We start from the raw sequence: 16,399 nt of genomic DNA on the forward strand, positions 1-16,399 counted from the left end.
GTGTTTCCACAATACTTCCTTAACATTCTAAAGACCCATTTATATATTTGGAAATAAGTAGAATACACATAAATTTCTGTGTTATGCTAGGACAAAAAGGAACTTTCCCCTGTTCCTTCTTCCATTTGGGAATAATAAAAAAATTACAGAGATATTTTTTAAAATAAAAGCCTCTGTTTTACATCCTTGATGCCACCTCTTCCTACTTAAAAATCTATTTCCTTTGCAATGTTTAAAATGTTCAACGCCCCCTACAAAGTACAAATACAATCTTGCAGGAGAATCTGGGAACAGAGATTCCTATAATCACGTATTGTCAAATGCAAAAACAATTTTGGAGTAATTACCAAAAAACAAAATTAAGAATATAATTTCTCTATGCTGCGAAGAAAAGGTTGTACTTCTTTTATTCATTCTTAGTTCAGCTGAAGTGTTACATTTAAATAACAGAAAAGAAGCTCCCACTCACATTTTTTAAATCATTTTTGTGGATTTTCATAAAAAATAAATAAATCACTTTTCTGTAGATTTGGTAACAAAGATTTGAAACAAATGTAGTCAGTCATTTAGCAATTACCAAGTGAGAATGTACAATCACAGAAAATAAACTCAAAAGCAAAGTGAAACAAGATACATGAACAGAAACCAAATCTCTTTATTCAATAGAAAAACTATGAACAAGTAAAAACAACCCTCTCACAAGTGCTTTTAAGAGTGAAGTTTTCCTCTTCACTATTACTTCAACCATTAAGGAAAAAAAAGGAGTGTATATGCACTGGAAACAGTATATTTGAAACTTAGATTCTTACTTTTGATTTTCTTCTTCTTCTGATTCTTCGTGCTGGTCAAATAACTCCCACTTAGAAGTTGTTACAGCTAAACGAAAAGTAAAGAGGATACAATATCACAAGGTAAATTAGCATTTTTTCAGCTGCTGCCTAAGAACTGAATGTTTATACTATAGAAGTTTGTAATCTGTTTATGTATTCTTTGAACAGCCAATTCTATGTAAAATCTCTTTCCTAACACCTACAATTTTACTCAGACTCAAAACTGATAAAAAATTTGTCATTCTTCTTTCTGTGCTGGATGGTAACATCTATCAATTAAGTGCTAGGTCCAAACTGCATCTAATAATAAGCATTATGATTTTTCTGAAATTGACCTCTCAAACAGATAGCTTCCCATCTATACTTTCTACTGAAATGCCTTAACCTTAAAAGTTTTTGGTATTTCTCTGATTACTCTCAATGCCTCCCAACTGAAGAATCTAAGAATCTAAGAAATTATTACTAGAGTAACAGCAACCACAATAAAAGCTCACACTATACATAAAATGTGGTTAACATTGAATCTTTAGAATGAATCATGTTATAAAACATAAAAGGAAAATACACACATACAAACATATCAATGATTAATTTATAAGAACTCAATTTAAAAAAAATTTTTTTAGTTGTATAGTTGGATACAATACCTTTACTTTATTTATTTATTTATTTTTATGTGGTACTGCGGATCGAACCCAGAGCACATGCAAGGCAAATGCTCTACCACTGAGCCACAACCTCAGCCCAAGAACTCATTTTTTTGAAGCTTGATATTTGCTATACCTTTACTCACCTTGTGCTTCCAATTCAGATTCATCTACAGCTTCCCATTTTGAAGGGGCAACTTTAAATATAGGCTCATTCTTCTTTGAGTCTTCAGTTGCATCCACTAATGGAGAAAGAAGAACTATTAATTCTCACAACTAAGGGATGATCCAAGCTACTGCATTCAGGAATATCTACTCAATTATTAAAAAACAGAGTAAAACAAGGCCACACATGGAAAAATATTGATAGTATCAAGAACAAGGATGCTTCTGAGGTCCAAGTTTTTAACATTATACAGAACCCCACCCCATCCCCATCTATGAGGGACACACTCCAAGACCCTAGTGGATACCTGAAACCAGACAGGCACTAAACTCCTTATATACTGTACTTCTCCATATATACGTATTTATAATAAAGTTCAATTTATAAATTAGGCACAGTAAAAGAGTAACAAAAACAATCATACAGTAGAATAATCAAAACATTATACTGTGATACAAGTAAACCTTAGGAATTATTTATTTTTGGAATTTTCCATATAATATTTTTGGACCAAGGTTAACAGCAGGTAACTGAAACTGAAAGTAAAGTGGCAAATAAGGGGAATCTACTGTACATATCAACTCAGAAAACCTTGGTTAGTAATATTTTAAGTAAATGAAGAAACACAGAAGTAAAATAAATATATCTTGAACACCTTTATTTAACTGTTGTCTAAAATATCAAATCCCTAATTTGTTTAATATTTTAACATAATTTTAGGCAGCTAAGAAAACTGAATCTGTAGACCGGAAATGTAATAATAAACTGGTAAGACCAGGTACATGGCATTGTGAATATAATTGTGAACAATATTTGATCTATAATTTCCTGACAAGACAAAAAGAAAGTTACTAATATCATAGGAGGCCGACTATCTCAACAAAGAAAGGTGACCATAAAAAATTTAGTCTTTTCCTTGGGGCTAGGGTTGTGGCTCAGCGGTAGAGCACTCACCTAGCACATTCGAGGCACTGGGTATGATCCTTAGCCCCACATAAAAATAAATAAATATAATAAAGTATTGTGTCCAACTACAACTAAAAAAATATTTTAAAAATAAAGTCTTTTCCTTGGTATAAACATTACCTTGGTATAAACATATTCAAGGATATTTGAATTTTGAAAAGTCAGAAAAATTTGACACCTTAACATTTTATTAAAATATTAAATAGAAATAATTCTTTCCATATTAGCATGAATAGAAATTAGTTTTGGTAACTAAACTTATTAACTACATTTAATGCTTGAAATCTGAACTTACAAGGCACTCCATCCAGATCATCATCAAGACTTTTTATAGGAACTCCATCAAGATCATCAATGGGAGTAGCATCAATGGGAATTCCATCCACATCTTCTAGAGGTGCACCATCAAGCTCTTCTTCAATGGGAGCACCATCGAGATCATCTGGTACATCCTGTAGAACCACATACAACTAACTGTAACATTTTCTTTGCTTGTTAAAGTCTCATTGCTATAAACCTAATCCAGTACAAGTAAGGTTGGTTGGATACCCACACTCCCGGGTACAACATAAGACAATAATAGTTTATTGTCCAGTCTGCCAATGAAACAGAAACTGGTACTTTTCTTTATATAATATTTACCAAGTGCCAAGTACCATGTGAGTCAATGATGAGCAAATCATAGAATTTATGAAAGGATTTTTGTGGTTATTGTTGTCAGGAAATCAGATAATCACAACAACATACAAATAACTGTTACAATAATGAGGTATATCACCATCCTATTAGAATGATTAATAAGGAAGTTTCACTTTGAAGAGAAAACACTATCCACTTAAGAAACTGAAACAAAACCCATGAGTAGGGAGGATCTGGAAGGAACTTGCATGAGTGAAAATGTACAGCTTGACTATCAAAGATGAAAGACTCAAGAACTATTGAGGTAAAAAGCAACAGAATGGAGGTGAATAGAATCTGCTATCATGTGCTATACCTTTTCATATACGTATTTACTTATATAGTTCTTTAATAAAATGAAGTCATGCTAAATACAGATTGTTCCCAACTTACTTACAATTATTTTTCGAATTTATAATGGTGCAAAAAAAAGTGATACACGTTCAGAGGTTAACTGTACTTCAAATTTTGAATTTTGATCTTTTCCCAGGACAACAATATGTCATATGATCTTCCTGTGATGCCGGGCAACAGCAGCAAGTCACAGCTCCCAGTCAGGCACATGCTCATATGGATATGAGTTATCACCATTTTTTGGATACAGATATTTAGCAAGTTACATGAGATATTCAATACTTAATTTAAAACTAGGCTTTGTGTTAGGTAATTTAAGTGTCCTGAGCATGTTTAAGGTATAGGAGGGTAGCTATGACATTCCACAGATTAGCTGCATTAAATGTTTTTTTCAATTTATGATACAATCAACTTACAATGGATTAATGGGACCTTATCATAAGTCATGGAATATCTATATATGGCTCATTCTCTAATGTATCAGAAATCTTTCATGCCATCAAAAAAAAAAGCCACTAATTTTTACATAAAGACAGAACACAGAAAATTCCCACTATATATAACTTTGATTCTAGGGCTCTGGTAATTTTAGCAATAAAAAAAAAATCATTATTTAGTGTTAAACAATAGATTTTTTTTTTTAAACAAAGAAATGCTATCCCCAATTTTCCAAGAAATCTCCACACTGCTTTCCATATTGGCTGCAACAATTTGCAGTCCCACCGGCAGTATATGAGTGAACCTTTTCCCCTCACATCCTCAGCAACACTTGTTGTTTATATGCATAATAGCTGCCATTCTGACTGGAGTGAGATGAAATCTTAAGAGTGGTTTTGATTTACATTTCTCTAATTGCTAGTGATGATGAACATTTTTTCATGTGTTTGACAACTGACTGTAAATCATCTTCTGAGAAGTGTTTCTTTAGGTCCTTGACCCATTTATTGACTGGGTTATTTGTGGGTTTTTTTTTTTTTTTTTTTGGTGTCTAACTTTTTGAGTTCTTTATATACCCTAGAGATTAGTGCTCATCTGATGTGTGAAGGGTAAAGATTTGCTCCTAAGATGTAGGCTCTCTATTCACCTCACAGATTGTTTCTTTTGCTGAGAAGATTTTTCAGTTTGAGTCCATCCCATTTATTGATTCTTGATTTGACCCAGCTATCCCTTTTCTTGATCTATACCCAAAGGACTTAAAAACAGCATACTACAGGAACACAGCCACGTCAATGTTTATAATTCACAATAGCTAAACTGTGGAACCAACCTAGGTTCAATAGATGAATGGATAAAAAAAAAAATTGTGGCATATATACACAATGGAATATTACTCAGCAATAAAAGAGAATCAAATCATGGCACTTGCAGGTAAATGGATGGCGTTATAGAAGATAATGCCAAGTGAAGTTAGCCAATCCCCCAAAACCAAATGCCAAATGTTTCCTCTAAGGGGGCTGATTCATAGTGGGGTAGGGAGGGGGAGCATGGGAGGAATAGATGAACTCTAGATAGGGCAGAGGAGTTGGAGGGGAAGGGAAGGGGGCATGGGGTTATTAATGATGGTGGAATGTGATGATCATTATTATCCAAAGTACAGGTGTGAAGACATGAATTGGTGTGAATATATTGTATATACAATCAGGGATATGAAAAATTGTGCTCTGTATATATAATAAGAATTGTAATGCATTCCACTGTCATATATAAATAAAAATTAATTAAAAAAAAACAGAAAAGAAATGCTATTCACATATGTAACATACCACACTGCAGTCCAAAAACAAATTTCAAAAATAATCAGACAAATATAGAATGCCTACCTCGGTTTCCTTTTCTTCAATAATATTTACAAGTCCTAAGAAAATATTCTGTAGTTTGATCAAAAATGGTTCTGGATAAATTGCCCAATCTTCCCATGCTCTGAAGCAGGTCATTACCCGTTGCTAAATAAATAGGAAATAGAAAATGAGTTACTATTGTGGGCAGTGTCTCAAAGTTCAGTTCCTAAGAAACAACTATCATGATTTGCTGAATTTTCCTTTAAACTGATACCCTTCATAAAATTTTCAAAAAGCAAATATTTCATATTTAAAAAAAAAATCAGTGTCACCTTCAAATTAAAGGGGAGCAGAACAACCACAATTGTTTGCTTTTCATCACATAAGGTCAATTCCAATATTAGTACTAAACATGAGTCATATTCTGGGGTAGACTTAACAGAAATTTAGGAAAGTTGAAAATCAAAGTAGCCAAGTTTTAACCTGAATCCCCTGTGGCCCAATAAATACTTCAAGTATCTGGCTAACATTTTCCTCTGCCCTTCCCAAAACTGTCAGTTCTAACTTAGGGTAAACATTTCAGAAAAAAATATTTAAAAAATAGATTTGTCTAAATCCTCTAGATGATGGGATCACTGGCTATCTTTTTAATATAAAATTAAAAAATTTTCTTAACAAAGTTTTCTTCCCATGAAAGTATATTTACTTATTCAATTATAAGTTATTTTTTGGCTTTTCTTAATACCAGTCTATTGCTTATGAAAAAAAATTAGTAGCTGAAAATGCTTTCTAAATATAAATAACAAAAATGTACATTCCCTAATCCAGCCACACTGTATGTACCATTACAAAACAGTTTAACTTCTGAATGTACTCTGTGGGGGGGGGGGGGGACACCTAATAGCTAAAATATTTAAATAATTAACACTTAGAACTAATCTGATAAAACAAAAAGTGATGTATTTTATCTTATACTTTTAAATAATGAAGGCAGCAGTAGAATTTTAAAACAATAACTTCTAATATGCTTTTCTAGCCCTCCAATGCCCTCCTCTTCCACCTATCTAGAACACTTAAGGCAAAAACAGAAAACAATATACATACCTTAAAGTTTTCAGACTGCAAATGGCCTTGAATTGTACGATAGGTAGCATTGAGGTCTGAAAATATCTGACATAACTTTGTTTCAAAACTGAAATTTAAATAATATATTCTTTAAAATAAAAACTGTTTGAAATTGCACCTCCTCTTCAAAATGCTAATCAATGAAAACCCCTCTTGGACTTAAAATTAAGATCAAGGTGCTTTGACTTCTACTATTCTACATTTTCTCCAGTAAAGATCCCCAAGAGTTGTAAGTACTAGTTCCCTTCACAAACAAGGTACTTTACATTAGGACACAGTTGAACCATCTATTTCAACTTCTGTTTTATAAATAGGAAACTTATAAAAAATTAAGTGACTTGACCATAGCAAAAGCAGAGTAGGATCCATTTCTAAATTTCCTTTCAGAGACAAGTTTTGTTCCTGAGCCTAATTTATAAAATAAACACAGAAGAGGAACTCTTAGAACCTGAAGAAGAGACAGCTTAATTATAGAACAGCAGTATAATTTCTTAATGCCTCAAAAAAACATTAACAATGAAAATCATACAACAATGAACAGAAGAAAATGGAGATGTTATAGTTAATGTTGTATCTTTGCTCTACTCCTTTATGTCTGCTGTTACGTACACTGCTTATTACAACAGCTAAATAAGAAAAGATGTTATTTTTTTAACTTCACCTATCTTGTTATTTTGTCGACATTTAAGAATCTGATATTTAAAAACTGATATAAAAATTAAAACTTCCCCAAAAACTGATAATTCAGATAACAGCAATTTAGTTCAATAAATCCAGGCCAATTTAAAAGAGAATTCTCTAACCATAAATAAATTCAAATTATTTCTTCTTTGTGGGCGATGTTAACAATTGATCCTCTTTTCTAAACTCCTTACCCTTAATTATTTTATTTCGGGAATATCAGCTTATATCATTATACTTACAATTTTCTATAATATGAAGCATTGGCAACTTTGGCTGAAGAGTTGTACAAAACATCAGAAACCAAATATAATCTGGCAATCTATAATGCCAAAAGATAACACAAATGGATTAAAAATAAAAACCATTAGCCAATAATATATCTAGAAAAAAACTCTATTGTCATTTCTTGGAATCAGGGGCATAAGGCTAATGTTCAGCTATAATTTAATAATCACTCCCAAATTAGAAAAGTTATATGAAATGCAACATCATCATGGAAATGACACTAGCAGGGATAAAATCTGTTAACTCATTTATAGTTCGAGTTGTTGGTTACTTATATGTCGATGACAAAAGTTTCCCAGGCAGAGGAAAATAAAACTACATGGGAAAGATTTTGTCAAAGTTCTTCATGCAAAAAGAAAACCAATTCCAATTCAAAAAGAAGTCAACTATTATCTCCTATTTACTTAATTAAACATTCAGAAAAAGAAACCATTCCCATACCTTTTTAGGAAGAGGTGTCTTTAAGATAGACAATGATTCAGTAATGCAATCCACTATTTCTTCAGCAGCTTCAGCATTATTAAGACAGAAGACCATTGCATCTCCAATATCATTTTTTCTTGGAGTTAATCCCCGTAAGATTTCTTCTAATTTGTCCCTCTGTCTGAAAACAAATTTTTAAAATTATAAATATTTGCAGATACAAGTTTCAAATGCCATTATAGTTTTTGCTCACAAGCTAATCTCCTTAAAGTCCACTCAGATAAAACAGATCTGAAGAATGTATTAAGTACCCCAAACTCGTTATCATTTTAATTTTTTTTTTTTTAGTTGAACACAATACCTTTACTTATTTTTATGTTGTGTTGAGGATCAAACCCAGGGCCTTGCATACTCTAGGCGAGCACTCTACTGCTGAGTCACAACCCCAGACCCTCATTATCATTTTTTTAAGAACTTATTTACAGAAGAATACTTCTCCTGAAACTAAAAGTATTCAATGACTTTTTTAGCTTACAAATTAAGTAAACTTAATATTATGGGTATATTTCTAAATCTTTACAATTATCTCATCATACTAAAAAACCTTCTTGTTCTTTACTCTCCTTTCTTGAAGGAAGTCTTATTACTTGAGCATTTTGGCATGGGATTAGGGCAGGCTAACTTTGTCTGTAATGAATAAGATCACAAATATTTTAGGTTTTGCAAGCCATATGGTCTCTGTCAGTCACTCTACTACTATAGCACCAAAGCAACCATAGACAACATGTAAAGAAATGGGCATGGGCATATTCCAATAAAACAGTATTTACAAAAACAGGAGGTAGTCAGATTTAGGCTTTGAGCTGCCTGCAGATTCCTGGATCAAAGTAATAATGGACCCATACCTACAGAAACAAATACACTCAGATATGTAACACACCATTAGCAAATGCTCTCACAGACAGTGCATCAAAGCAACATGTATTAAGATAATAGAAGGGGCTAAGGTTGTGGCTCAGTGGTACAGTGCTCGCCTAGCACATGTGGGGCCCTGGGTTCCAACCTCAGCACCACATAAAAATAAATAAATAAAATGAAAGTATTGTGTCCAACGACAACTAAAAAATAAATATTAAAAAAAAAGATTAATAGACTATGCAATGAAGTCTAACTTTAAATGCTAAAAATTCTTTTAGCTAACTTTTCCCTATGAGATATATAGAGCATCCTCCAAATATTTAATAGATAAATATCTTTCTGCTTTTTAAACCAGGCTAATTGCATTTACCAGGGCTGAGTGAGCACTAATAACATGTTTGCATGGCAGCCATCTCACAGCTCACACACTGTAAGCTCTATGAAAGACTTTGCATAGTCAACATCTGACCCCCTCCTAACCACACAGTAATTTTTCCTCTTTACGTTGCACTCAAAGAGGCAAGAATTCTAAGAGTCCCTAGATAATTCCTGTAAGAGTTTGAAGTATTCTAATGCCATGTTTAAGAGATCATCAATAGTTTTATCACCAGGCAGAGGACACGGTCAGTAGAACAGACATATATATTTGCCATAATGTTTAAAATTATAAAGCATATGATGAAAGATGTTAATATTTTAAATATTCACAAGTAGAAAATTATTGTATTTTAGGGTTATACCAATAAAACTATTAATTAAAGCAAAGTGACTTTTCTGAATATATAACAGAAAGAAAAAGCATCTTACTCTTCCTTGAGTGCTCCCTTCTTACTAGGTTCCTCTACAAAAGCTTCTGTTTCTTGTTCTTCTGACATTCCATGAAGGTATGGATTTAATGGTGGTGGCCTCCAAAAAGATCCATTTTTGAACATACGAAAATCTTCTGTCCGCCATTTAGTTGGAGAATCTCCCTAAAAATTTCCAGGAAGTTATTAGAAAGGTCTAATAACTCAAAAGTGAAATTAACAAAGCAATTAATTCTACTTGCCTGCAGAATGGAATAAAGCTTCCACCTGTAGTAAACATGGGCAGGTGTCTGGTTTTCAAATAAGAACCTAAACAAAACAAAACAAAAACATTATAGACATCATATTCTTTTAGAAAGGGCTATCTTCAACTAAATATAAACAAATGATAAATATTATTTGCCCATTTAGTTCTAAAAAACAACTACAATCAAGAGACCCCCCAAAATTCCTTATATTTTGCCATCCGTTCCTTACCCCTTCCCTGCTGTCCCAAATCCAGACCACATTAATGATCGAGTTCAATACTTAAAAGGCATGTTTCTTGCTGGGTCTTACAATGATTTATATGGAACACTTATAGGTCAGATGCTGTGTCAGGCAATGGAGAGATTTTTCTCAACATGTAATTTCAAAAGTAGTGATTTTACACTACTTAAAGAGTGTTAAATTAATGTCTTAGATACCATAGCAATTCAGAAAATAAACAATTTCCTTTCAAACTCGTTTAACTATAGTTTATGAGTGTCTTTCATTGAAAACATAATGAAAAGTATTTTTCTCCTAGACAATGCTAAAAACAATGCTATTTAACTAAATCAAAATGTGGTAGAAAAAAACTGATCTAAGCATTCTAATCAACAACTGACATCCTTTTGCAAAAATAATCTTGTACTCTGAAATTTTATTCTTAATTCCTAAAAGCAGTTTAAAAATACACACCTGAAAATATCATACAATTTCACTTATATGAGATACCCAAAGCCAAATTCAGAGATATATAAAGTAGAACAATGGTTGTGAGGATAAAGAGCTGGGGAGATGGAGAGTTATTATTTAACAGGTACAGGATTTCAGGTTTGGAAGATGAAAAAAGTTTTGGAGATGGATAATGGTCATGGTTACACAACAGTGTGAATGGATTTAAAAGGCACTAAACTATACACTTAAAAATTATTATAATGGTAAATTTTATGTTATAGTACCACAATTTAAACACTACACACCTGAACATAGGATTGTTGATTTCTCTGTTCATAATCATAGCTTCAAACATTGGCCCTTCACGTACAACAAACTCTATCATTCGATGTATCAGGGCGAGCAAATTCCTACAACAACAACACAGTTAAAGAAAATGGATTCAGACCTACCACTATATAAAACTATACTTGACCTAAATTACTACAATTGAGCAGAAAAAGATCATTCTGCTGACTAAAACAGAATTTAATACCAAAAAAGCAACCTGGAGCATACGATAATGCCTTGTGCATTAAGAGGGAGTGGGACAGTGGGGGTAGGGGAGAGGGAAGGTAGGAAAGGTGAAGGGAGGGTGGGAAACCACAACACAGCCTCATAGTAATAGAAGTTTAATTTTCTAAATGTCACTTAATTTTATTTTTCAAATGCAAAACATTAAATCCTGAATCACAACTAATTGGAAAGCTGTAAATATATAAAACCAGTAACTTATAACTTGCATATTAAAACACTAAAATTTACATACTGTCTGTTTTAAAAGAAAATATTCCTAATCCAAGCACTTTTGTAGTTGTATTGAAATGTTATAACCATGACTATAATTTATGAAAATGCAAAACTACATGTCAAATTTAAGGCCTGATGTAATGAAAAATCCATCCAATTCCTGTGTTTTTCTGGTACACATTATACTAGATGGAGTTTTTATTAAATCTGACCTTTAATGAGGCAACATCCCTTTGAAGCACACTTCAAACTAGTTCACAATTCATGGCATGTACAACTCTGCCTACATGTTAAGAATCAATGAAGAAATTATATTGCCAAAGCCTTAAGTGAATGGAGTCCTACTCTTTCCAAACTGGGGGACATGGTGAGATGCCCTTCCCATTCTTCATAACCATGATGTTCAAATATTTAAGCCAAAAATAAATATACATAACTTTTTCCTACAGTCATTTATTCTCTGAATTTTTAGAAGGCCTTTACTGATTTTTTTTTTAATCTGAAGCTAAAATGTCTAATAAAAGACTCCAAACACAATTTCAGACATTGATGATAGTATCAGGTAAAAATGACTCAGCTTATTTATAAGCTGCTTTTAATTTCTCATTTCACCAGCTGCCCAGCATACAGAGCTGGCAAATAACAATTGGGAAAAGCAAAAGGATATTGGCTCTTGGTATAAGGCACACATTTAAAGTTACATCTTTAGCATTCCCAGCTCAATTAAGTTCATATAACTGCTAGAATATAAATATAGTTATAGAACAAGACGGATTTTTTTTTTTTTTGGCTGTATATAACTCCCTGTTTCAGAGTACATGGACAATAAAATAACCTATCTTATGTTGACTATAATTATTTTCTCACAGTTTTCAAACAAACCTACTTAAGTGGATGCTAAAATCTCTACATAGTAAAAAAATAATTTAATTCTAAAGGAGGTAAAAAATTATATGCAGGTGTAAATCTTAACAAAGGGGCAACTATACATTTAAAACTATTAATTCAACCATAAATTGTTAAAACTAACAAAAATCACTGAATCTTGAATTTAAAAAATTATTTTCCTTCATAGAAGTATTAATAGTTCTGCAAATATGCAGTTGATATCCAAATGAGAATGTATTCTCAGCATCCATAAAATTAATGACATTACTTTGAAGAAAGGGAGATACTGTAAAATTATGATTCATTCCAAAATTCCTACTGCTGTGAGCCAAATTAAAGTAAAGGGAAATTTTATATATCATAATATATAAGACCATTTACTAGGTGGACAAACACAATACACCCAGAAACTTGTATAAATTAAGTCAAAAGCAACTTGACTTCAGTATTAAAGATAGATGAAAAATGGTTTAGCAAGTTTAAAACCAAAGGGTTCACTCTAATGGTGAGTCAAGACTTTTCAGTAAAATGTATACTCAAAATTTTGTTTAGAAATAAGCTGAGCCACAAGTAAATACTATGGGATATATGTTTTTTGAATATTACAAAAAATACTTTCCTGTGAATGCTTTATTAGTGGAAAAAAAAACCCACTATAGTTTTAAACAGGCTTGTAACTGGTAAAATCTATTTTTACAAAATTAAAAGTTTTTAAATGTTTCATGATTATTTAAAATCAAAATCTGACAATTAGTTGTTGCTAACTTGAATTCAAGATTATTAAAGAATTGTAATCATACTTTTTTCCTTAAGAATTTTGTAATTTCCTTATTTTTAAAAAAATGTTGACTTTCTATCAGGATAAAACAGTGTAGTACAAAAAGATAATATATTTTAAAGTGCATTATTTTATTTTAAAATGGTAATTATCTTATTCTGGGAAACCACAACAAAAAAAAACAAAAAACAAAAAAATTGTCTCTCAGTTATAATAAAACCACATTTATTGGAGTCGATCGTACCAATGTCTGGTCAAAAACTGTATACTTTCCCAATCCATCCCATGATGTTTTCCTGGTCCCCCGCTGCCGCAGACAGTTCAGCTGGTGTTGCTCACCAAGGCCAATGTCAAAGAGAATTTGGTATTCTTTTGTGTTCATTTATTATTCAACCAGTGTTGTGTTCCTGTGTTTGGGAAAAGGCTTAGCTTGACTGAGCAAGAGCATACCTAGAGTATGAATTCTTCTGCATTGATAATATATTGAGAAAGGAAAAAAAGGAAGAAAGAAAAATAAAAGAATTCCAAACACCTATATTACCACGGAAAAAAGACTCTAAATACAGTGTTCACAAAAATATTAGGAATTTCTTCTTAAAATTAATTAGGAAAAAATAAATAAAACTATGCCCTCAGTAAGGAGAATGCAAACCAAAGTTGTATATTAAATGTGGCTAATTCAGAAATCAAAGAAGAAGGAGGAAAAAAAAAAAAAGATTGGGTCAAATTATAACATTATCTAAAATTTAAGATGTTTTATTTAAAACACCTATTTTCCCATTATAATAGTCTAACATTAGAACAACTCCACATTAAATCTATTAAACATTTTCTAACTCTAAAGCTATAAAAATTCTCTACATTAATAACAATAAAAACAAAATATAATGACATAAAATTGCAAAGCATACTAAAGTTAATTAAATTTCATACATCCCCCCCAAAAAGTACTGGGAAGGAACCATTGCTCAGTCAAGATATTACCTTTTCCTCAACACCATTTTTTTTTAAATTCAGAAGGGGATATTGTCTATATTTAGATCAGTAATAATAAAGAAAAACATGTACCTTTCTGTTGGGATAACCACTTTGACTATGGCTTGCGACAGAGTCTGTATATGAAGTCACATCAGATAATAAACATAGAATATGTGAGTATTGTTAACAAGTAACAAGCAAAAATATACATATGCATTGAAAATACTACACATCTAATCACAAGTTTTGCAGGCAATCACTGCATTTGAAGTAATTATATACTAAGCAATTACATAAATGCAAATGGATGTGTTCAGTGAACAATAAATGTTCACCAAATGCAAAGAATCAGAACATTCCTGCCAGAATGCACATCAATGCACTGAAATAGGTACTACACTGAGAATTATCAGATAAAGATTTTAATTTGTGAAATAATTAGCTGTTTGCCTCTGATCATACAGTTTGCTACTTTGTTCCCAAGCCTTTAAAACCAGCCCTGTCATTTTAAGTGTAATTAAGTCACAACAGAACCAACAGATTCTTATAACTTGAAATTCAGTTGGTTTTATGTTTAATAAAGAGAAATACTCACCCTTTCTTTTTACTAGATTAACTTTTTTAAAATACCACATATAATCTCAAATATTCTAATACCTCAAACCTTGAGAGTTAGCTAGCTGCCATCCAAACAATTTAACTATTTAGGTGATCTTTCTAATTGATAAGTCATTTAACCAAATAAAAACTATCACTTTCTCAGAACAAAATAAATTTAGATACTGCACTTAAGCAAACCTGGATACAACACTGGACAAAGGGGGAGAAAAAAACTTAACAAGTGGTCAAAAAAGGAATGGTAGCCACAAATAAAAATGTGACCTAGTATTTCAATACAGGGTTTCCATGGGCTAAGGCAGGGAACACATCTATTTATTTCTTTAAGAAGTTGCCAAACAGAATTACACACACATTTTCTATAAAATTGTTGAAAAGAAACACTACCACAGATTTAGTATTTACAAATTAGAGGCGGCCCTATGTACATTTTTTAAATTACCTTCTCAAAATCCTCCTTGTTTTTAGGTGGTGGTAACATGGGAGCATTGGGGTTTTTTAACCGTTCTCTAGGCTGCGCATTAAAAGGCAGTCCGGATGGAGGTGGGGGAAGTGTATGTTCCATCATAGAAGGCGGAATGTATATTGGATGTGGAGGAATAGGTACAGCTTTACCCCAACCTAACTTCATTTCAAAAGACATAATCATTTTTCCTACAAAGGAAGAAAAGAAAGGTCACTCTCCTAAGTCTCTAAAGAAAATAAAGTATATCTGGTTATTTGAATTATATTTCATTTTTAACCTCTTCATTCCTCACTGGAGTTTACATAACTACTTGTACCAACCAAAGAAATGTCTAAATTCTATTAAGTGAATAATTATAAAACTTTCTTACCATTTAAATTTTTTAAAGCTCTTTCAGCATCTCTTCTATTCATAAAGGCCACAAAGCCACAATTTCTTTCTCTTGCTCTTTCTTCATCAGTTCTAGGCCACATAATTTTCACACTAGCTAATGGTCCAAATCTTCCAAATTCTTGGCACAGCATTTCTTCATTCATCTATGAAAAGGCATTAAGAGTTTTTCGGTTTGAAAAAAAAAAAAAAAAAAAGACAATTCTATGCCAATAGAAAGCAAAGTAAATTTTGCAAAAATGAAAATCAACATATTAATGCAACAATTCTCCCTTCACACACCAGAAAATCTACACAGTTAGTAAAATCCTGGGGCACTCACACTTATTTTCAAATCACAAACGTTCTATTTCACTTAAATAAGATGCCAGGGTAGGAAGGCTGAGTGGCTTAAGAGAACAAAAAGCATATTTAACTCCCTTCTTTCTGTTTTAATATTTTAGAATCTAAGTAACCTGTTCTACAATGATGGTTTCTATGTCTAGGCATTTAGCAGCATTTTTCAGGCAGGAATAGTTAGCCCATTTAAAAGGAAATATTTGTTGATGATGAAAGAAAAAACCACCTTCCAACATCAAACTACTTCTCACTAGTATAATCCAAGAGCAGGGAAACAAATCAGTGAATATATAATAGGGTTAAATATTCTAATAAGTGTTTTGTTTCCCTTTGTTTTTTTTGGTTTGGGGGGCAGGGTTGGTGTGTGTGTTACTGGGGATTGAACCCAGAGGTATTCTACCATCAAACCACATCTTCAACCCTTTTATTTTTTTGAGACAGATCTTGCTAAATTGCTGTCCTCAAATTTGCAAACCTTCTGACTCAAGCCTCATGAGTCACGGGAATTACAGATGTATACCACCACGCCCAGCTCAAAAGTATCTGTAAGTTTTGTTTATTTGTTTTGGTAC

General features: G+C 32.2%; 1 protein-coding gene across 4 annotated transcripts in view; it reads right to left on the minus strand.

Moving 5' to 3' along the window:
* U2surp (U2 snRNP associated SURP domain containing) overlaps positions 1–16,399 on the minus strand; it is a 49,495-nt gene that overhangs the window by 11,580 nt on the left and 21,516 nt on the right. For 3 of the 4 annotated variants that reach the window (XM_076868574.2, XM_076868573.2, XM_076868572.2), the window contains exons 11-23: positions 15,469–15,634; positions 15,075–15,286; positions 14,105–14,148; positions 10,887–10,991; positions 9,903–9,969; positions 9,662–9,825; positions 7,955–8,117; positions 7,468–7,547; positions 6,524–6,611; positions 5,462–5,584; positions 2,905–3,061; positions 1,624–1,719; positions 810–876 (exon numbers count right to left, since the gene is read on the minus strand). In XM_076868574.2, the coding sequence (XP_076724689.1) occupies positions 810–876; positions 1,624–1,719; positions 2,905–3,061; positions 5,462–5,584; positions 6,524–6,611; positions 7,468–7,547; positions 7,955–8,117; positions 9,662–9,825; positions 9,903–9,969; positions 10,887–10,991; positions 14,105–14,148; positions 15,075–15,286; positions 15,469–15,634 (1,532 nt within the window). Of the gene's footprint in view, positions 1–809; positions 877–1,623; positions 1,720–2,904; positions 3,062–5,461; positions 5,585–6,523; positions 6,612–7,467; positions 7,548–7,954; positions 8,118–9,661; positions 9,826–9,902; positions 9,970–10,886; positions 10,992–14,104; positions 14,149–15,074; positions 15,287–15,468; positions 15,635–16,399 lie in introns of those variants that run through there. The other variant, XM_076868575.2, reaches the window with a different exon arrangement.

The sequence above is a fragment of the Callospermophilus lateralis genome, chromosome 10, assembly GCF_048772815.1.
Source record: "Callospermophilus lateralis isolate mCalLat2 chromosome 10, mCalLat2.hap1, whole genome shotgun sequence".
NCBI classification, from domain to species: domain Eukaryota; kingdom Metazoa; phylum Chordata; class Mammalia; order Rodentia; family Sciuridae; genus Callospermophilus; species Callospermophilus lateralis.